This window comes from Anser brachyrhynchus (assembly GCF_964034855.1).
Source record: "Anser brachyrhynchus genome assembly, chromosome: 2".
NCBI lineage: Eukaryota > Metazoa > Chordata > Aves > Anseriformes > Anatidae > Anser > Anser brachyrhynchus.
Window position 1 is genome coordinate 85,341,244 of NC_137695.1, and position 22,837 is coordinate 85,364,080.

The 22,837-nt window shown below is 41.8% G+C and overlaps 1 protein-coding gene across 1 annotated transcript in view; it reads right to left on the reverse strand.

Moving 5' to 3' along the window:
• ANKRD33B (ankyrin repeat domain 33B) overlaps positions 1-20,570 on the reverse strand; it is a 45,421-nt gene extending 24,851 nt beyond the window's left edge. The window contains exon 1 of the mRNA XM_080583553.1: positions 16,425-20,570. Within this exon, the coding sequence (XP_080439679.1) occupies positions 16,425-16,853 (429 nt within the window). The 5' untranslated portion in view covers positions 16,854-20,570. The remainder of the gene's footprint in view (positions 1-16,424) is intronic.
• Positions 20,571-22,837: the final 2,267 nt, after the last annotated feature.

Genomic DNA, 22,837 nt, shown 5'->3' on the forward strand with positions numbered 1-22,837 from the left:
AACGTGTAGGTTTGGCATCACCCTAGGAGAAATGCATCTGCTTTAACAAAAGGCAGGATGGTATTTTTGAAAAATCAGAGACAAGTACTTAGCTAGATCAAGAGCACTGTTGCTACTGGCTTTCAAGTCCTAGGGAGCAGCCTTACATTTATTTAGCACTGTATTTAGGGAACAGGCTGGTCCACATTTATGCTTACCTGCAAGAGGCTCAGCTTGACTTTTTGTTTGAGCAACCACACACCATGACATTGAATTCAGAGGGGACATTTTTACCTCTAGTACGTTACCGTTTTTTGTAGATTCAGTTTTTTAAAATCTCGAAGAGGATGGCTTTTAGGCAGCTTTTTATTTATTTGTTTATTTGTTTATTAATATGCAGTCCCATTTTAATTTTCTCATTATCTCAATAAGTTGAGTAAGGATTCGTCATTCACTGCGGCTGTAATCTGTGTCAATATATGAGCAAACAGCTCTGTTAAGGGGAAAATTGTATTTACAATATCCAAGTGAGACACTAGCATGAAGACCTTACCTGTCTTAAGTCAACTACAGTACTGCAACTGGAGATGAATAAGCCAATGCAGTACATGTTTGAACTGTATGTCACTATTTAGCATCAAGAGCTGAGTGAAGTTCTACCTGCCACTTGTGCAGTTCTTCCTCTTATCAAAGCCTGTGGCCACCCCGTCCATCTCAGCTGAGTGTCTAGTTTCATGCCATAAGGGCAGGAAAGCATCTTCTGCCTCTGTGTTTGGACGTAAGAATCTCATCATTTTATGAGTACAACCCATTCACCTAAATAATAAAGACATGTAGGGAGGGAACTGATCATTAATACATTGCTGAATTTGAAAAAAAGAAGACAGAATTAACTATCTGAAAAAATAATAACAATAAAAAGATGGAGGAGTAATTTCATATTTATATTCAAATATCTAGAATTACTAAAGATGACCTGCCTGTATAAAGGACTGCTAAATCAAGAATACTGTATATCCACTTTATGGAATACTGTTTCAGTCAAACAATCCAGAAACTATTTTTCTTCTACTCCATTAAACTGGAAAATATTTGGGTCTGAACTCCAGGAATTCATATAAGCAATCTACTTCTTAAGGACCTGTGCCTATAAGAGAAATAGGAAACATTTAAAACACAGTATTCCAAAGAAAGTAACATTCTTGCTGAAAAGAAACCTGCTTAAAAAAAAAAAAAAAGCAGTATATATCAAACATATCTGACTGAGTTTTTCACAGCTGTTTGCAGTGAGCTTGACACAGCAGCTGAAGAATTACACCAGTGTGACACTGGCTCTTTGGGTGCTTCAGGGCAGTGTTTGACTGCAGGATGGTATTTTTCCTGCTAGTGGCTCACTAATGAGAGCAGTATCTAGACACACTAAGGGTCTTTTGAATGATGCTCCAGGCCCCTGGAGGAAAGATTTCTGTCTTACAGAGAATTTTCAATACACAGTCAGAAACTACACACTAAAAACAAAACAAAACCAAAACAAACAAATAAAACCAAGCAAACAAAAGAAAAATAGTTTTGCTTAGCTGGCTGCAAAGCAGCGTACAGCTTTCAAAAGAAAATAAACATAGTTTTATGCCCATGACTCACCACCAAAGCTTTCCAATCTCTCCATCTGAAGATCAGCAAATGAATACCTTTATATAAAATAACAGGATACAGAAAAATATTGGCTGGCTACCCGATGCACTCCATCTCGGTTTGTGTTAGCTATTACTGTTCACAAGAACAGTACGTTCGTCTTATTAAATCTTATAACAACGCCTTATTACATCCAGTGTTTGCCAAACATCATAGCAATTATCGGACTCGCACTTTCATCTAACTACACTTTTGGATGCAGCCATAACTGTTTGTGTCTTGAAAAAATTAGAGATTAACAAATGGGCCTGCACACCCATTAGCTCTCTGTGCGGCTTCCCAGGATTTTGTATAGCAGAAGGATAGTTCCCATCAGCTCAGTACTGCATCAAGGTCACACAGGCTGTCAGGGCTGATCTGTTGCTGTTAGAGAACTCCATCTTAGCAAAAAGGCTGGCAAGCGCGGAAAACTGGAAGTGTTTTTCTGCTAAAGGTATAAACAAAGGTATACCCACAACTGCTGAGATCCCAATACGGTAAATGAGGACCTCTGGTGGAAATGGACTTGGTTGCTTAGAGACGCTAGCCCATTAAACCAGTGTAGAAATGGCCTGGAAACACAATTTTCTTCATTTTTTGTGGTGCTCAACTCCACAGCGCTGGACTAGGAAATGGGAACAAAGAAACACATTTTCCTTGAAGAAATATTGTAAAAATTATTCCATTAACATTTGGGCAATTTTTCTATTTCATAAAGATGGAGAGCATGATAAAGAAACTCTCCAACAACTGGATGTCCATACGAGTGTTAGCAGTAAACAGGAATAGTGAGAATAAAAAGGTGGGATGAAGAGGTATTTCTGCGTCTAAAAGGCAGATAACATATAGTGGTACAACTAAATATTATAGGGTGTTGGAACTATATTTAAGGTCTCTCCCAACCCAAGACATTCTATGATTCTATTATTATAAATTTGGCATTTAGTTAGAAGTGACGTATGACATTCTTAATGTAAATTTTCAGCCCTGCAGCCTAATTATATACATTATTCTGAAGACAACAACAACAAAAACCAAGCAACCTAACTAACCTGACATTTTTACACTATAAACGAGTAACAGTCATTTTTATAAAGCTACCCCTTGTCCGTTTAGCAATTACTCAAAGGTCACATTTGTGGACAAAGCATATAATTTTGCAGGAGGCTGAAGAAAAACAGAAGAGTGACATTTCCAGGTTTGCTTGATGATTAAATATACCACAACAAAGATGCTAAATGGTAAATATTTTGTTCTGCACCTTTTTAGCACTTGGCTTCTTGTCACATTGCCATAACTGAGTGTGTGGAGAATTTGCCATCCTCCTTCCACAGCAGACCCCTCTGAGCATCCTTGAAATGCTCTGTGTAAATCCAGCCTCCCTGATCTCCCCACAGAGCTGAGCCGGGGCACACCAACAGCACAAGGCATTGCCCCCAGGCTTGCTGTTCTGTTGGACCTCAGGACCCATGGGAGCCACAAGCACTACCCTTCACTGCCACCAAATCCACGTTTGTGCTGTTTCTTCAGCCATAATCTCTGGAATCTAATGCATTGAGGTCTGCGTTTTCTGTTGCTTTTGTTGTTGGTGGTGATGTTTTGTGTTTCTTTTTGATTATTATTATTCTAATGTGTGTTTTATCATCTGATGCCAAATGTCTCATTTCCTAGGACTGACTTTCCCACTTCTTTTCCAAAGAAAATAAATGTACAACTAACACTCAGTTGTGAAAAGGTGAGAAGGGACATGCACACTTTGTAGCCTTCTAAACCTCCAGACCCTGTATTTAACAGCGAACTTAAAACTCCCCACAGAAGTCCATCACTCTTGTGCCAGCACTACTGAATGAGACCCAAAAGCCCCTTCCACACCTCAGGAAGTACATGAAATGGTATCAGCCACACAGTGGCGATGACTCATACAGGAGCAGTAAAAAGAAGGAGGTGTGCACCTTACAGATTCCAAAGAAAACTCTGTTTGCAGGATATGATCCTTTCCATTTTTAAGTCAGACATTTTTTGTTGTTGTTGTTTGTGTTTTGTTTGTTCTTCTGTTAAAAATTGTGTGCTAACTCATCATACTCAGTTGGATTACAAAGCTCAGGGAGGAAATATGAAGATCTTGCCTCTGTCAGAAAATTGTCAACTTACAATTTCCTTCTCTTTTTAAGTTCATGAACAAGTAAAATAGTTTTCACAGCCAGATTTGAAAATTACTGATTTAATAGCATTTTACCTTCCATATATCTTCATTGGTTCGTAGTAAATTGTTTGTGGCATGAGGAACTTCATCAGCATGCGGCTTTCTGCATCAGAAGTCTCTGGCCTAAACATTCACTTAAGAACAAAAACACCAGTAAACTTACAGAGATTTAAAATCTTTTCAGAGAATTTATAATTAAATATATAAGTCATTTCTAGTTCCCCTATCAAGTCTACTAAAATTTTCATCACTCTTTAGAAATGCTTTGATATGGAGATAGGCTGTGAAGCTCAGTTTCCACTGGCTTTTATTTTTAATTCAACAGGAATAAAGGTGACTCAGGTCTGTGCAGCAAAGCTGCACTGTAGTAAAAACAAAAGGAAAGCTTGTTCAGATCTTCCTTCACTTTCACAGATGAGAAAGGCTATTTTTTACAGAAATGAAATAGAAACAAAAAAAATATGAACAAGTATGGCCATATGGTCAAGCTTCCACCTGCAGCTCATCAGGCAAAGCATCTTTGTCACAATTTCAGAAGCTACATTTTTTTTTCTTTTCTTTCTTTGATGAGTAAAAGCTAATTTACTTAGACGGTTTACAGTTGCTAACTAAATGTTGCAGTTTCTTGTTTCAGACCTCATCTAAGGTCAGGTCATTTGGGAGTTTTATGGACAAAAAAACCAAAGTGCTAGACCTGAGATATGAGAAGTAGAGGAGCAGCATCACCTTACTAGAAACCTCCAGGCAATTTTTTCTTTCTTATTTGAATTCAAATTCTTGGAGGGAGATCTGTTCACTGTACGCACGCAGTCCATGAAATGTACTGCAACAATCTCACAGCCGCACACAAAAACAGCGCTGCTCCTCGGGCACCCACCTGTAGGCAGTCCTGCTGGGAGGCTCCGTGCACAAGGAGCTCTGCTCATAAATCAGCTGCACTGCCTGCCATAAGCATAAACTGGGTCAATCTAAAAGTGCTTGCAGAAGATAAAATGGCAATAGCGAGTGAAAGACATTTCACAATCCTGCATCTTAGAGAAGAACAATTTTGGTGATAAATTTTAACAGAAAGGCTGACGTTCATTCACCATGCCTCCTTCATTCATTGTTTTCCTCCTTTTTGTTCCTGGAAACCTCATATGCCTTACTGCTTCTAAAGTGTCTCTGTTTAGCATTAAATATTTTGATTTGATTCACGTTGTATCACTAACAGGATGATTGGGAGGTAATGTATGGCAGTAAAGGCCTGCGGTACCTGCTTGTATTTTTAAAATTCAAAAGCAACTTTTTCAAAGTCTCCAGGCAGCTACATTTCTTGTAATAGGTATGACTGGTGAGGCAGCTCTTGTCTGTCACATCAAATTACCTCTCTTTCACAGGGAGTTTTCCACAGTTATGTCATGGATCCAGTGCACTTCGTGGGAACTTGTGTGGAGACGAGTGTTGTAAATGCACTGAGACACCTGAATTCAGCCAGCTGCACACAGGCTATTTTAACTCAGGTAAGATGCTAACAAGATTATGAAGTACCTAGTTCTCAATTAAGGGTCCTACGCCACAAGCAATTATGCTCAGGAATACCTTTGCACATGGCTAGCCCTGTTGCACTCTCACGAGGAAGGATTTCGCTGGCTGGGAAATGCCCACAGCCCATGCGGCAGCAGGAGAAAACACCACCAATGCCAGAAGCAGCAAAACAAAGCAAAGCAAAACCTGCAGCAGCATCCTTCCCATACAGGAGAGGCAGATGGCCAGGAAGATTCAGCCCTCCCCTAAGTCAGCGGCCAGAGGACAGCAGCTCGACATGGGCTGGGGCTGGTTTTGCTTTGTTTTGCTTTCATCCATGCCTAAAGGCACTTTTACAAGAACATGGCTAGTCTTCCCGTTTCCCAAGCAAATGGTGTGCCAAGACTTTTTTCATAGGAGCTACAAATAGCAAGATACCTACTAGGTTTTCTAGAAAAATGCCAAAGACCTCCTTTTATTTTTTTCAAGCATAATGAATATATTCCATTACTTGCCACTTTTCCTCTTCATAAAACTAATAACAACAGCTCAAGTGCCAGCCTGTCCCTCTAGTAGCAATACAGACCAAACTTCCCTCCAGGGCCTAATTTTGGGCTATGGTGGTGGCTGGCAGGTCTCAGCATCAGTGCTTGCCTACTTAATGGCTGTTTCAAAGACAGGGCCTCATGTACAGAGAGGCAGAAGACAAAGAAACAAAAACAAAAGCAAAAACCCAGCACATATGTGAGAGGGTTTTAACATATCACCAGATCAGCCGCCCAAGTATTACAGGGTCAGGCTCGAAACATTATACATCCGAAATGTGTGAAGCAACAAAAGCCTGACCGTGAGTCATTCCCATTTTGAATCAGCTTGCTTTCAAATTACTCCCTGTGGAATTTAACAGACATAATAGAAAATAATAGAATTGAAAAATGGGAACTATTTCCACATTGTGGGTTTTTCCCATAGTGGCTGCGATTTGAATTGCTAATTTGCTGCCAGATGTGCAACTTCAGACTCTGTGACAACCATCCCCTTCATATGGTACTTAATTATTTCTTATTGTAATATTCTGGGCATGAAACAAAATTATATTTAGCCCAGGTTGGAGGGGTTTTGGGTTTGTTTTTAATGACGGAACCCTTAGAGATGGATAAATCCATATCTATGTGGCATAGCATTTTAAATAATTTAATAACGTAACCTTCTGAGAGCAGCCTTATTTATGAAAGCATTAAAGGAGAACTCCTGTCTCCAATAAAGCCAGTAGGAGTTCCTCATGGCTTGCACATGCTCCAGAGATTTTAATTTCTATTTTAAAAACTACCAGCAGTTTTTAGTAAGTGTCCTTTGTGCAGCTATATCTGACTCCACAGTACAACAACAGGAAGAGCGCACAGAAAAATAGTTAGCCATTTGTTGAAAAGCCTGAAATAAATGACGAACTAGGAGAACCACTTGGGTCTAGTCCAGGTGCTAGATGTGTGGACACTGTTGGCCACTTCCAGAAGGGCTGACCCTGGGCAGGGTGGATGTGAGCTGGGCTGGACACATCCTCCAGTGCCCGAGACCATCTCCTTTGGCCGTGATCACACAGCCTGTGCTTATCGAGTGTGTCCCTCTACATTAAAAAGCTGCCAACTCTATCTAAATCAATCTTTATTGCAAATTAGCACTGATTTTTAGTTAATGATCACGTATCACTTTTCTGTAGAGGAAGAAAATTGTGTTTTAATGAAATGTAATTTAAAATAAACCTGATATGCATTAAGCTCATCTGGCACTAAGCAACCAACACCTGTAAAGTAATGCAAGAGTTACTACTGAGTCTCTGTGAAAATGAAGTACTACTCACATAGAACTGTACTGTGATAAATTACCTGATTTTTGCTGGTCTCTGCTGCACAGTAGTTATTACCACTATGTATAACAGGGCTTTGTTTTTTTTATCTTCCAGTATATGACTTCTTGAACAGTAGGACAGATTTCGAATGTAATAGTACCTGCTGAAATGTCTGGATAGATCCAAATAGGTATTTTGATTGTATTCCTTGTTTGACATTTAGCTGTATTTATTTTCACAGTTTATATTATTCCCAAGCACATACACAAGATCAAGTGAGTAAAATTAGTATGGAAAAAAAGCAATTCCTGTGCCACTTGCAAAAGAGGCACATACATATTTCAAAACCGTTTTGAAATGGCCCCTGAAACCCAGAGATAAGCCAGATTGAGTGGAAAACAAACACATCTCACATCTCTGAGAAGTGTACTAGCAGAAGGAAAAGTAGTAAGAGCCTCCTGCTGGGAGGGATGCCCAGCTCTTCCCTTCAACAAGTCAGTGTTGACAGGGGTCCTTCAGAAACCAAAACCCAAATCACTACTTCCAGCACTACTGGGAGTGACGGACATGAAGGGAACTCAAAGTTAAGCTCTCGATGACTCTGAACGATGTGGAACGAGGAACTGCTGTTACCCTCAGCCTTTACCCAAACCCATCGCTCCTGTGGTGCTTCTTTTAGCAGGAAGCTCTGAATCCAGCGCCTGAGATGGGAACATTTGTTCTTCCTCTTCAGATTTCATGTCTTGAGACCAAAAACCTTAACGTACAAGACACCAGACATATAACAGCTGGTACTTAGCTTAAAGCTGAAGAATTCTGGAATTTTTGGACCTCTGAGCCCACATCCTTTCCTAGCATACTTGAAGCATGGTAGCTTCTACAACCTACTGAAACCCAACAGGACCCAGTTTTTCAGAACAAGTGGATGCTTCTTACTTAAGAGTGCCATCTCGTTCAACTTCCACTTTCTTCCTGAAAGATGTTATTGCCATGCACTTTGTTTCAGGTCAGGCATGAGGTCTGAAAAGTGACTTCTACACAGAACAGTATCCTAATTCAAGGAGCACTCCTTGTCCAGAGATCTGAAATACCCCTATGGTCAAGCATTTGTTCTGTCTTAGACTCATAGAGAAGTGTTACTGAAAACTAGAAGCTTTTATAATCTACATTAGATATCTTAGTCATTGAGGAGGGCAGAGGAAGGTAGAACAACAACATAGCTCAGAGATTAATCACTTCCACTAGTATATATTTTAGTATGCCAGGTATCAGTAGAGTTGCTGGAATCAAAACAAGTGGATTCTCCATACAGTCACACTTTCTTTATATATGTCAGTGGTCACTGAAACTGAATGAATGGCTCAAAAATGAATGTTTTAATGCCACTATAAAACAGTACAGAGCTCCAGCATCATTTCATTTTGGTCTTACCCTCTTTGAAAAAAAAAATTTGAGTCTATTAATGAAAATACAAATGGCACAGAAAAACTAAGGCAGCAAGAACAGCAAATGAATGCTTTGGGGAACGTGAACCTTTGTATAGTTCTGTACTAGTGGAAAATGCCTTCTACTTCTGAACTTTTGATGCTGAATTTGCAGCAGCTATGCTGTCTGTATCCCACGTGCAGGTTCTTTAAAACACTCCTCTTAAACTTCTTCATACTCAGAATAGTTCTTGAGATTCAAGTTTTGTGGTTGTTTTATGCCTAGAGGTGAATCGTTACTGAAACTTGACGGCCATCCCTCGAAAAACTTCCTGCCTTTTTGCTCTCTCTAAGTACTGAACACCTCTGACAGGTTTCAGGACGCACAAACTTTGTCACAGATGTGGTTTTATGCTGGAAGCATTAAGCAAATTTGATCCTGCATCTGAGGTTTCTCAGTCCAAAGTCAGGTACTTTTTAAGGCATCCTCGTGACACTACTAACGATCTGTTCAAGACTTTCTATGGAGCTGAAAAAAACAGAACTGCAATACTTAAATTGAAAGGAGAAAAAACAGAACCAAAAAGACAAACCAGGAAGAAATTATCAAAAATTGTTCATTTCCTGCTACAAGAAGATATATGACCACTAGATTAGAGAGCCAAAAGGAAAAATAACCTTTTACATGTCCCAGGATGCTTCTATGGATTTCTTGTCCTGTATCAGTCTTCTGCATGGGAAACTCTAGAACCACCACAAGTAAGGAGGAGAGTAATATCTTTTTCCATCTGCTTTATTATAGGATTTAAAACTGAATTTTCTAAAGTTCTTAATGGATTTTTCTGAGCTCCTTTTTCCCAGTGCTTCTTTCTTTCCTCCTGTTTTTAGACCTACTCTCTTTTGCAGTTTCAGCATCAAAAGGAACTTTTGTCTGAAGTTGCCTAGATATCTACAATGTCTGTGCATTACTTCCAAATAACAATTTTAAAATACCAAACTACAAGAACTTGAAATTTATCTAAATCCTGAAACTCGGAGAGCACTTTATACCTCAACAAAATTTCAGGGAAAGGAACTTAGGAGCATGTAAGTGAAAAAATTAGTGTCAGTATTCTTTCTAGAATAATTCCTCCATAGTCCCCTGTCAAGAATATGAACTTGCATTTCCTAATGGATGAGGAAATCAGCAATGTCACATTGTGCATTGTAAAATAAACCTGAAAGATTCTACTGGAAAAATGCTTTAAGGCATACTAAGGTTACATTTCTTATCTGTGTTACAGACGTGTTCTACTGAAAACATTATTATAAGTCTGTCATAATTATTAATGACAAATCTCCCAGAAATCAGTCTCGTTAGAATACCATTAGACTCTTAATGCAGCTATATTTTATTACATCTGGAGTCAACCTGTGCTCAGCTGGGTAACCAGGATCGTCACTGAGGAGCTCTGCAAGTCCAAATACTTAAGATACTGATGTGAAATATCACTTATATTAGAACAAAGAATTTTTATGACCTTTACTTCTGGGCTACTGCCTGGCTGAAAACCTCTCTCCTGTTCAATACACTTTACAAGAAACAACTTGTCAAAATTCTTCAAGGAAACTGCTCTTCATCTGGTTTCTTTAAGAGCTGCATCTCTTGAAACCAGATTAAACTTGTACAAGTTTCTCATGTTGACGACATCTTCAAATCTGAATCTATCAATTCCACTAAGTTGCTTCTGTTAGCTAATGCTGCTTTTGACACTAAGTACGAATCATGTCTTACTACCTGCTTAATGAGTGGAGGATGCAGCGGGTCTCATTATGCATTTACAGTGGTCTGATAAAGAGTTTCCATTTATTTCTAAGCACCCTCATAATCCTTATTAACTGTTCTCTTGACTCCATAGTAATAACATTCCGTGTATATATCCCTTCTACATTATTTTAAAGGATGTGTTTCTGTGCCAGATTTAGAAAGGCATTAGTCACCTAACATTTCAGATGAATGCAGACAAGGGCAGGCAGTCATCTAACCTGCCTACACTATCCCGACGATGCCTCCAAGTGCCTATTTGTGACAGGCTGGTCCATGCTCTGATTATTTCACCGAATTCCCTCTTAGCCTATGACTTCATATTTTCCATGGTCTATCCGCTCCTTTTTGATGGCTTTGCTTGAGCTGCAAATACAGTATTTGAAGGGTTCACAACTCATTTTGAGCTGTTTCTGTATTTTGCCATCTACTATTCCTTGTTTTGTTTTGCTCACTCACTTCCTTTTTGAATATATAAATATCCCCGGGGACTTTTTTTTTGGTGTGTTTGGGTATTTCTGTACTATTTTTAAGGATTTAAATTACACTACTTTTGCCTTTAGGGTCTTTTTAAAACTAATTCCACCCTAAAAAATTCCCTTTTATGGTTTAATATCATGATGTTACGTTTCAATGCAATCCCTCCCATGAGAACACCTTTCATGAGAGAACATGAGGGAACTGAAACTGACTATGGAAATATGAAAAATTTCCCACAAGTGTAGCAGATGACATTCTTTTTTTTTTTTTTTTTTCCTGACATGGGATGACTTAGACACTATGTGCCACAACAGCTGAAAGTAGTATGTGACAGAGACCTTTATCTTCCACCGCAAAATACAGCAGTCCTAATTTTTCATTTCTGCAAGTTAACATCATGCAGACAGAACAAACAACAACAAACAACCATGTTACATGTTACACAAGCTCTGATACTTTTTGTGATACATGATTTTCTGGAAGAGTCTTATCAAGCCCCGTACTCTCTTGCCCAGGAACTGGGAACCCCTAGCTCCGTGTCCCCCTCAGCCAGTCACAATTTTAGAAGCACAACCCTTTGGCAAATATAAATTCAGGTGTCATCTCCATGGAGTACTCACCGTGCATATCTCTGTGAAGGGTAATGGTACCTAAACTAGCTTGGAAACCTGAGGCAGTCTAGCGGTGGCGGCACAAAATCCAGGGGCTATTTTGCCTTGCTGAGGAGCAGTCTGCAGTGCAAGGCAGGGAAAAAAAAATGTTTGATGCCTTGAATACCATTGTAAGTCCACCAAGGAGACTAGGTGAGCAATGCCATTCTGAAACATCCTTTTAGAGCCAGAGACGTGCAAACAAATGTAGGTTGCATTCTGTGAAACATCTCCACTCGATTCAGGGGGTCTGTCTCTGGTTCCCTCCTACACATCCTATCTTCTTCAGGAGGTGTTCACGGTGCCCAAACAAGGAAGGCAATCTCTGTAAACTCTCTCAAAAGTCAACAGAGAGAAGCTCTTCAACAGGGGCTTGAGGGGACAGCAATCAGAGCACGAGCATAACATAGACCCCTGAAACACCACCTGGAGAAATCCACTGCTCTCTGCTGAGTAGAGAAGGAATGAGCAGAAACCTTCCTAATTCGTGCAGAAACCTTCTTCCTAATTCATGCACCGCACCATGGTGCGGACCCCCCCACAGGAAACCTGAAGTCCTACTTCACTTGACTTATTGCCATGGTTGGCACAACCCCGCAATCTCACAAGCTTTTCAGGTAGGTGTCTAGACAGTACATCGCTACCTTGTTTTGCTTATTGAGTACAGTGACTTCCAGGCTTCTGAAGCATTGCTGTCCCTCCCCAGGTATTTATTCTTTTGTTTTTTCTACTTAACTTCAGCTGCTAATGAGAGGGGAAATCAAAAGAAACTTAGACTGTAAAGAACAACAACAACCTTGGAAACTCTGTTTTCTCCCTTCAAAAGAAAAAGGAGAGAAGACCAAACGAACAGATTCAGGCCTGTTTGATGGCAGAGCTACAGAACTATGATGCCTCAAAGCACAACCTGCTACAGAGCAGTACAGACTAACAGCATCCTGTATGAAGCATTTATGTGAAAAATTAACTGTGCTCATAGATGGATTTAAGAATATTTTCTGAAAGGAGAAGTAAGAGCTCACAAGCTGAGCCACCTATATTGTTTTGTTTCACACCTTTTAAGAGGGAACAACTGAAATCACAAATATGCAACCTCCACTGTATAATGGTGTACTTACAACAATAAAGTGTTTAATTCCAATCGTTTTTCAAGCAGTGGTTCCTGGTTATATGTGGAGCTGGGTGAAAGACTGCCTGAATACTGACATAAAAATGAAAAGCTGAAGAAGACTACAACAGGACATTTGTACACATATATCAACTCTAAAATATGGACCTTCAGCATATGTAATAAAACAGATTATACAGCTTCAGTAGCTGACACAAAACCTTTCTGAGGATAAGCAACAGTGATTATTTTAAATCTGGCGTGGGGATGTTCTTTGCCTTCTTTTCCTCCCTTCCTTCATTGACTTCTCTGTTGTCATGGCTCTCATTTTGTGGTTAGGTAATACCAAATTTTGAAACTCTTTTTTTCTGAGTATATATAATCCTTGTCTCCAGACAGGATTTAATATTATGTTAAACTTACAAAATGCAAATACTTGAAATTCTGAAAATGTGGCCAGTAAGGAGGAAAAAAAAAAGCAGTCCTTACACCACCTGGTGAAAAGTCTGTCACCAGCCTGTCATTATCTGGATGGCATTTTGGTCCCAATCAGGTCAAGAGATTTCACTGGAGCCAAGATTTTATCTTCTCATATATATTTGCAGAGCCCTCGATGCTGCCAGTGTGAGGCAGGTAAACACAGTAAATACTGTCAATGTGAAGCAGGTAAACACATTAAGGAATGAGAGGCAATTCTGCCTGATCTGCAATTAGTATATGATATGTTGTCATAATTGTTTTCCAAATATTTTGGTGTTAGACCTGCCAAGGAGAGGAAAGAGGCAACATCAAGGAGGCCTTTCAGGACTCCCCACTCAGGCAGAGGATGCAGGGATGAAGCATTTCGGGAATGTACACAGACAATGGTGTAAACTGCTGTTCTCTTCATGGCAATGAAAATGAGACAGTCTTCAGGCTACATGTGGTGACTAATAAATTGGGTGTAGCGAAGTCTGTTTTACTGCAGGAAGGTGAATTTAATGAAAGCCTGTGCCTGACAGGTGGTTCCTGTGCGGGAGACTCTGCAGCTCATAAACCCAGCATGGGAAAAGTCAGCTCCTGCAGAAACCCTGCGAAAAGTCACTGTTTAGGCTTGGAAAATAGTCTCAAAAAAGAAAATTGGTGTATTTCAATAAAAGCGTCAAGAAAAAAATATGTGAGAAGTAAGGTTACCTCTGGATCTTAACATTTTTGGAAATAATTTCTTCCAAATCTAAATGTACACATGGAATCACTTCAGGGCTGGGGTCAAAAATTAAAAACAAAACAATGCCAAAATTCCAGATGTTTGCTCCCAAATTCATTTTAAGATTTTAACCATTCGGAAGTTTCTTCCTCATGTTATATTTTGAGATTTAGGTTTAATTACTTTGGGAATCAAAATATGGCCTTGTCTTACTACAGTTACTTATTACACTTTTTTTTTTTTTGAAAAAAATAAACGTGAAAATGCAACTGCACAGTACAAACATTACAGAAGTTATTAGATCAGAGACATGAAGATAGTCACTTTACTCAATTGGACAGCCCTCCATTCACCACCCCAATTCTCCTGAAATAAGTAATTTTTCTTTCTCATGCCTCACACAGAAAAGAAACAAAATTTCAGAAGAAATGAAAGTTCATCTTATTTGTTCCCAGTGTAAAAAAAAAAAAAAAGTTAAAGGTGTTTTCCAATAAATGCATGTAGGATAGCATTGTCAACAAACAGCATCCTGGCCAAAAAGAAGACTCTGCAAGCTAATAGTAAAAATATGAGCAATAAAAAAAAAAAAAAAAAAAAGGAGCAACATATTCCGCACAAGTGGAATATGTAGCTTCTTAAGTTACTTTTTGGCAGTACAAACAAGTTTTGTTTATGCGTAATGTGCGATGATTTTATATAACTTGCAGATTTAACAGAAGCAAAAATTCCACAGGAAACAGAAAGAGCTGAGAGAAACTTCACTTTTGTCAGGTAAAATTCCCTGAGAAATGTGGCTTTTCTATAGCAAAATAATACGAATTTGCCCTGATTTTCTGAGCAGCAGTGGCTGGGGAAAGTACTGGCAGTAGATGCACAAAATCGGAAGAGTAATCAGTGTTTTCTTGTACATTTTATTTAAACCCAATGGAGAACGTGCTGTGGTTTGTCCAGGCTGCCAGCTCACAGACTGATTCCACGCAGGGCCTGAAAGAGGGCCCAGGAGTCCTGCCATGGGGACAACAGCTTCCAGCACCCCATTTTCATCGGTCTGAAAAAGACGTACTGCCCTGCTCTGCATTGCTGCTGTAAGGTCACTTCTGTGCGGGCTCAGATCCCCTCAGGCAGAGGGAGGATTGAATTCACGCCCCCCATGTCACCAGTGAGGCTTCCAGAAGTCGCTGTATTCCAAAACATCTCTTACTTGCTGGTATTGTTGATTTTTTTTTTTCCCACCAGAAGTGTCCCCAAAGGGACAGCTCTGGGCATTTTGTGCCAAACCTGCCCCCCTGCCACGTGTGCCCCAGGCCTTGCTGAACCCACGCAGATGGAGGTCAGCCGCCACGGCTGGGGCTCAGGCCCGGGGCAGCACCACACGCACAGGCCTGAGCCTCGTGCACGGGATGGAGGGACCCGAGCAGGGCTTTCAAGACCTGCTGCAACATAGGGGTGGATCTCACACAACACCAGCAAGGAGCATACCTATCTTGCCTTTGGCAGAAAAGTAGATTTAGAGCATTTCTGTGCTCTACAGCTCATTCCTGCCCCCACGGCATAGATGGCTGCCCCTTGCATGTGTTAATACAACCTGTTGCATTGGTAACTTTTGTAGAAATAGGCTGTGAATCAGATCGCTGAAACAGTTGTATTAAAATAATCATTTGGGGAGGGGATGAAAGATTCTTTGTAGAAAGAATCCTACAGGTAAATACAATTAAGACCAAAGAAAAGTCCATCTCTAAACAGGTCCCAAGCCAAATTATTGTCTTATTTGCCATGCAAAGTCCTCTTAAGTTGCCAAAACCTACAAGTCGCTTGCCCAATTAAAATCACTCAGGCTTTCCTCCAAAAGGTTCCTGTCACAGAGTAGTCATAGTTTTTTTGTTTGTTGGTTGGTTTGGTTTTTTTTTTTGAGACTCCTTATGCAAACTGCAAGTAAAAATTACTTAGTTTTAATAGTTTCAATATAAACCGTAGAAAAAAACAAGTGATTGGAGTTGCTGTTGATAATTTTGTGTGTTACTTAAATGTCCCAGCTGCATATTCCCAGAAAAGTTTTCACCCTCTGACTTACTGAAACACCCGTCCAGCCCTGCAGTTAGCTAACTAACAGCCAGAAACCAAATCACAAAGATTGCAATGACACAAGATCCAAAAATAGGCCACCGGCAACAAAGCGAACACAAGGTGAATTCCACAAAGCCTGACTGTAGAGCAGGAATTCCCCAAACTCTGCCCCTGGCGTGCTGGGAACCGAGAGCAAGCCCAAACTTTTCAGAGAGCTAAAGAGAAACAAACACAAAACAGAAAGGGGAAGGCAGACTTGGAGCCGTAGTCCAGATTCTCGAGGTGACAAGGGGAGGGACGGGGTGGCGAAGGGAAAGGTTTGGTCCTAAAGGAGATATCCCTGAGGGGTAGCCTTGCCCCCCAGAGGGCTGCCCACCCTGGCGGTCCGGGATTTCAGCTCCCCCGTACCTCATCCTCCCCCCGTGGGGCTGCGGACCCAAAACCCGAGCGGATCCTCCCCGCACCCCCCAAATCCCATCCCCGGGCCGTGCCGGGCTGCTCACCCGGCGGTTGCGGTCGGTCTCCCGCACCTCCTCCTCCTCGGGGCCCTGTCGGATGAGCGCCCGGAGCACCACGGCGTTGTTGGTGCAGCAGGCTCGGAAGAGGCTCAGCGCCTCGGGGCTGTCGCCGTCCCCTTGCTCCAGGGACCAGCCGTCCTCCGCCTCGTCCTCCAGCCCCCCCGGCGGGTAGAAGGAGTCGTCCGAGGCGATGCTGCAGGTGTCGGGCAGCTCGGAGAAATCCTCGTACTCCTCGCAGTCCTCTTCTTCCCCCTCCTCCTCCTCCTCCCCCTCGTCGCCCTGCCCCTGGCCGGCAGCCCCCTCCGCCCCCTGCTCGGGGCCGCTCTCCGCCTCGGGCAGCTCCTTGCCGGAGCCCGGCGCGGGGCAGACCCGCTCCCCGGCCAGCTGCCCCCCGGCCCCCGACAGCAGCACCATGTCGACACCCTGTCACCGACACCCCTGTCACCGACGCCCCTGACACCGACACCCCTGACACCGGCACCCCGGCACGCCGCCTAGGCGTCCCGGAGCCTGGGGGGGGTCTGGTCGCCCCCTGCCCGCCGGCCGCCCCCGGGCCGGGCCATGCCGCTGCGGGGACCCCCCCGGGACCGGGAGGGAGGGGAGAGGGGTTTGGGAGGCAGGTCTGGGGTTTCGGAAGGGCGGCGAGCAAACTCCCGGCCCGTAAGCCGATCAGCATCTCTCGGAGCAGATTGGGGCTTGGGCTTAGCGCGCTGACATCAGGGACACGTCTGGAAAGCGATTTGCTCCGGGGAGGCGCAGCAAAACGACGGGGGGAGCCTCGGAGGAGAGGGAGCGGCGGGACCCCAGCCCCCGGGGCCGGAGGGACCCCCAGAGGCAGCCCCCGAGAGCCCCCGACCCCGGGATGGGCTCGTCGGGGGCGGGGGGGGGGGGGGAGAGGCACCCGGAGCCTGCCTCTGGCGGAGGGACCGCCGGCCGGTGGAGGGAGGACGGCGATTTGCAGAGCTCTGCGCCGGGAGGGAGAGCTCGCTTTAATGTGAGCAGTTCGTTAACGGAGAAAGCACAGCACCGACAGCTGAACACGTGCGCGCAGACGCCAGGCACATAGCTCCGGTGGAAGGCACTGAGAGATTATTTTGGGAGCGATCGTGCGTGCACACACCGAGCTGTCACATTGCCACGGTTCTTCTGTAACTTTTCTCCCTTTTCAAAAGCCTTATCGGCACGACTCTCTGGCAGGGAGAAGGTGGGAGAAAGCCCGCCAGGCAACCAAACAGGGCGTTTGGTTTCTTCCACAGCAGTTTGAAGTGAGCCTGAGGTATACGAGAGGCTTCAGCGGGTCCAGGGGCCAAGTCCCTGCCTGTCTGAAGGGAGAGAAACAAGCTTTCGGCATGAGGTGAGACAGAGCATGAGACACGTCTCTAAAATTAAGAGTATGAATTGCAAGGAAAGCGAAGGTGCGTGTAAAGGTGTCTGAGCAGTGGGTGTTTGCAGTCTTGCAAGAAAACTTCGTGCGAACCAGACGTCTCCATTGATACCAAGCCCAGCGGCTTCTTGCCGATGCCTGGCTGGAGGGTTTAGCCCAGCGTCTAGCAGATGGATATCTGTAATCAGAATTAGCAATAAATAGCTCCCCGATTGGCTGCCTCTGCAAAGAGGCTAAACCGGGAAGAAATGAGATTAAACTGTTCGCTCACCTCCAGACACCTCTGAGATCAGGGCTGACGTTCGTCCCCAGCGATGGGCGTGCTGATGCTGCCCATTCCCGGTTACTTCTGTGTACAGAAAGGGCCCTGCGCCCCCACACCATCACTTCTGGCTGCTCCCCAGTCTCACACTTCAAACATGGCTTTAATTGCAGCACGACAGCGCTGTGGGGCTGACTTTTTACTCCTGTTGCCTACGGGTTTGCGGAGTTTAAGGGCTCCGTTCAGTGAACTTTTTCTTCCCTGCTCACTTAGCGTGGCCGTTGGTCTGGCCAACTCAACGCGATTTCTTAGAGCACCACTTGTGTTTTGGAAGGGCTTCAATTTTCCTTGAGACCCTGCTGCCGACAGGGAACATTTGCATTGTTCCCAGCCAGAACTTATCATAAAAGCTCAGTGCTCAGAAAGACTTTTGCCTGTAGTAACTCTGAATAGCAGAAAAGTTAAAAGAATGAGTTCTAACAAAACGGGAACAAAAAGTTTTTGGTGAAAATTCAGCTCATCTGTAGGAACAAATTCATCAAATGTATTTGCTTTGAGTTTTATGAAATAAATGCACAAGAGTAAAGGTTTATTTTTTTACTAAGTATATATTATTTAATTACAAGAAATGTGTTAATGAAGATGCAGGCAGTAAAAACTTCAAAGAGGAAAAAAAAATTTAAAAAGCACCCTGATTCTCCTAGAAGGATTCAAAAATTATTTCCATTTAGGGAAAAAAAAGTTTGATTCTGAAAATTTGTGGATTTTTTTCCTATGTTCAGACTCTAGCTTATCTGCTGATTAGTGGAGGAGAAACGAATCTGTCCACTCCCACAGCTGTAGTGACACTCTGCAGGGACCTCAGATGAAACTGTTTTCTATCATCCTAGCTCCACACTCTCACCCTTTCTCTCAAAGAGCAGTGCTATATTCCTTGAGTTCTCAAAGCAAGGTGTCAGGCTAATACAGAGCAGGAACCATGTTTCCCATTTAATTTCGTTGCTTTTACAAGTGCTGTCAAGCCCGTAGTTCACATTAGTTAATCTCTGTGCAGCCTGACAGTGAGCAGCGAGCTACCACAGAAGGGTGCAGCTAATTGGACATAAACCCTCACGCAGTTCCCTGAGGTGATGCTGCAGCCATTCGTCTGCCAGCACAGAGGCTCCCACCGATGCTGGTCCACTTGGGCATGGTTGTGTATTTAAACCAGATTATGCTCAGTTTGTAAATTCCTCCAGTGACACAGCTTGTGCATGGCAAGTGGGGTTTCTCGTCATTTGTGCTTCAGTGTGCAAATTGAATTAGAACAATGTGAAGAAAGGCCAAAAATGCCCGCAAATGTTTTCAAATGATCAAAAAAGCTGTTCCCATAGGTTTTGTAAGAGGACGGGATCAAACATTTCATCTAGAAGAGGTACCAGTTAATGTCATTTAAGTTAAATGCTGTATTTAGAAATTTTGTAGTAAAAACGAACAAACAAAAATAATAAAGATTATCTTAAAGCAAATAGCCTAATATTATTAGTCATTACCATCAACATCTGATCAAAATTTATTGATTGGAATTAACGAGACAGGAAATTAAAATATCCAGAGCAGATCCCACTTGCTAGGGCCGAAGCAGGACTACAAAAATGCTGTTGTGAGTCAGGGGTGCAATTAACTTTGTCCAAAGACGTCAGGTAATGGACTACGTTGAGCATTACTGTCGGTGAGATATATGTGAAGAAGACATTCAAGGTAAAGATGAAGAATTAAGTTGAAGGGATGCCTGAGGAAGTATTTCCTGCTGATACAAAGAGCCAAAGAGAGGCAGCATTCGTTTTCATATTCACCCGACCGGAGGGGAGTGTGAGGAAGAGCCTTTACAAACGTGAACCTAGCAGCACTTGCTAAGACCACAACACTTATAAAGTTCACCCCATTTAGAAGGAGCAGGATTGGAGCTTCAGTTTTCTTAAGTTCTGGCCAATATTTGATGAGAAATCCTGCCTGATCTGAGAAGTGACATCTGCTGAAGAGCTACAGGTGGAAATTGCAAGATGTTTCCTAGAAACCAAAGCCTTGAGCTGAATGATGAGAGTGGAGCCAGAGAATAGGAAATATTAGCAATCATCTTGCTAAATGTTAGTGTTTTCTCAGTTGCTGTTATTTTCCAGCTGGAGCTCAGTCAGAGGAAATGTTGCTTAAAGTATCCGTAATACCAGCCTGTTGGTGTCTCTGTCCAGTTAACATAATAGAGGGGCATAAGTGCGAAAACCTGATACTGGTTCTTTTCAATTCATTTACTAGCTATGATTGGTCATAACTGCTGTTCTGCTTTTAATATGAACCCGTATTTTGTTTCTACTTGAAATCTAACACGTGACTTATTCTAGAAAAAAAGCTTATTTCCTTAAGGCATGGTACTGGATCTAGCTGCTCTCGGCTCAGCTTGTACTGAACCTTGCAAGCCATGCCCGTGCTGAGCTCCCCGAGGAGCTCAAACTGTTGCAGCATGCTCCTGCTAAGGCACGCTGATAAAATAAATATAAAATTAAATAAATTAAAAAATTAAATAAAATAAATACGTTGTGCTGTTATGTGTTGTTCTGATGTTTTTGAAGGTGGTGGATAGAAGGCCAGTGGTGAAGGAGCAAGTGCAAGAGAAGGGGGGATAGAGATGGATGGAGTTTCCACACAGCTGCTCTTTTCTAATATATGCTACTGTAGACAATGTTAATGATGAAGAAGGACCTTGAGGCTTCTAATAATTCTCCAGTGTGCAACTTTTGTTTTCATATTTCTCTTTGCTTCTGTCTTAAGGAATTTCTTGAGAGAAAACTGATGAGGTATTTTTAGTGTTCATATGTTGTTTTATCAAAATAATAAGGGAAAACAGAAGTTTGCATTGTATCTCTGTCCAGGCCTCTGCCACCTCTGGGGAGTGGATTAGAAAAATCTCCACTTTAAAGTATTTTTTTTTTCTTTTTAGTTTGCATATTATTTCTTAAAATATTACACATAGGAACATAATGGTATTGCAACGGTCATTGTTTGAAATGTCAGTTGCTGTGTTTTTTGTTGGACAGAGGCTAAGGAATATTGAGAGTAGAAAAGCAAAGTATTTCTCAAATGATAAGTTTAATTTATCTTTTAATAAAATAATACTATACAAGAAATGAATGAACGTATAAAAATGACTAGGGAAAAAAACCATATATATTCCACTACAAGATTATAATTACTGGTTCATTTGTTGGTGGTTTTTTGTCATTGTTGTTGTTTTTAACTGTATTAGCATGTATGAGAATGTATTTGCAAACTATTTTATTTTTGAAATCTGTGTAGCAGAGGACTCCCCACATATGTGTGAAAACATATTACTGAATTGGGATCTAAAATTAATAAGCAATGTTATCTTTACACCATAATCTTTTGTTCCTCCCTAATAGAATTTCTTTCCACATACAGAGAGTAAGCCATGTATTTGCTTCACATGTTCCTAAAATAATCCCTCTGACTTTATTGTCAAATTATGCAACCAAAAATAGGTTGTGTTGATACTGGTATGAATAAGCCTGATGATGCCACTCCATATGGGCAAAATGTGTAGCACATCTACCCTTGCACTTCTAAAATTTAAGATCCGTTCACTCCTCTTCTGCAGATTTCCTGCATGACTGTGGGGGCTTTGATCCTACCCATCCCTCAGTTTTCTCTCATGAGTGACAATAATGATACATCTCTGTACTTTTGGGATGTTCAGGACATGGCATTACAGTCTGGAAGAGGTGTTTTGACTACCAGCCATGGGTACCAAGTACCAGCCAAGTACCACACATACATGCCCTTCTATCCTCACTGTTTTCTCCAGCACCAGTGAACTGTACAGAAGTCAGTACTGAATTCATTCTGATTCTGATTTTTCTGGTAAACCACAGAGAAAACCTTAATATGTGACCTAGTTTCTGAAATATTATGTTTTTAATCCTCTTTTTTATTTCAGTTTTGTCTAAAACAAATTGGGAGTTGGAGACTGCTATCTAATGCAATGCAGTACTGGAAAAACATTTACACAAAAACAGAAAAAGAAATAATTTCTCAAAGTAAAGAAATTAAAGGCAAGGTCTAGAAGTTTTGCTGCCCAAATTTTTTCATATGTGCCATCTTATCTTAACAGGCACACTCTTTGAGAATTTGGAGTGCTTTACGCTTTACATACCTTGCATCGGGAGGCACGTTTCAGCACAGAATCTGAGTTCACATTGTGAAAGTTAATATCATTCTCATTTTGTAGGTGCTGAAATTGAATTAGAGAGTATTCAGATACAGCACATCAATGCAAAATATGACTTTAAACATGCAGATGTCTTATTTTGGCACTGCTCAAATGCTTTAAATGACTCATGGTTTAAATGTCTTGTCCAACACCATACAGCTAGGAGGATGGGAATGGCTAGAGAAATCCATCAAAATACATACAGTGTACCTCCACCAAGGCAACAAGTGGTCATCTTGAAGGTATTTCTCCTTTCAGAACGTAACGAATGCCATCCAGTAAATACTGTAAAAGGCTCTTTGTGACATCTAAGTCAAACACAGTTACTATATTCAGTATACTACATTGTTCTCAGACTTTCTTCTAGTTAGTTAAATCTAAACCAGAGCACTGATAAACAAAGTGGTCTCCAGCAAGGCTGCTTGGATACAAGACTACTTTGTTGCTTCAGATTTTACTTCAAAGTCTGTACTTATATGGTATCAAAATAA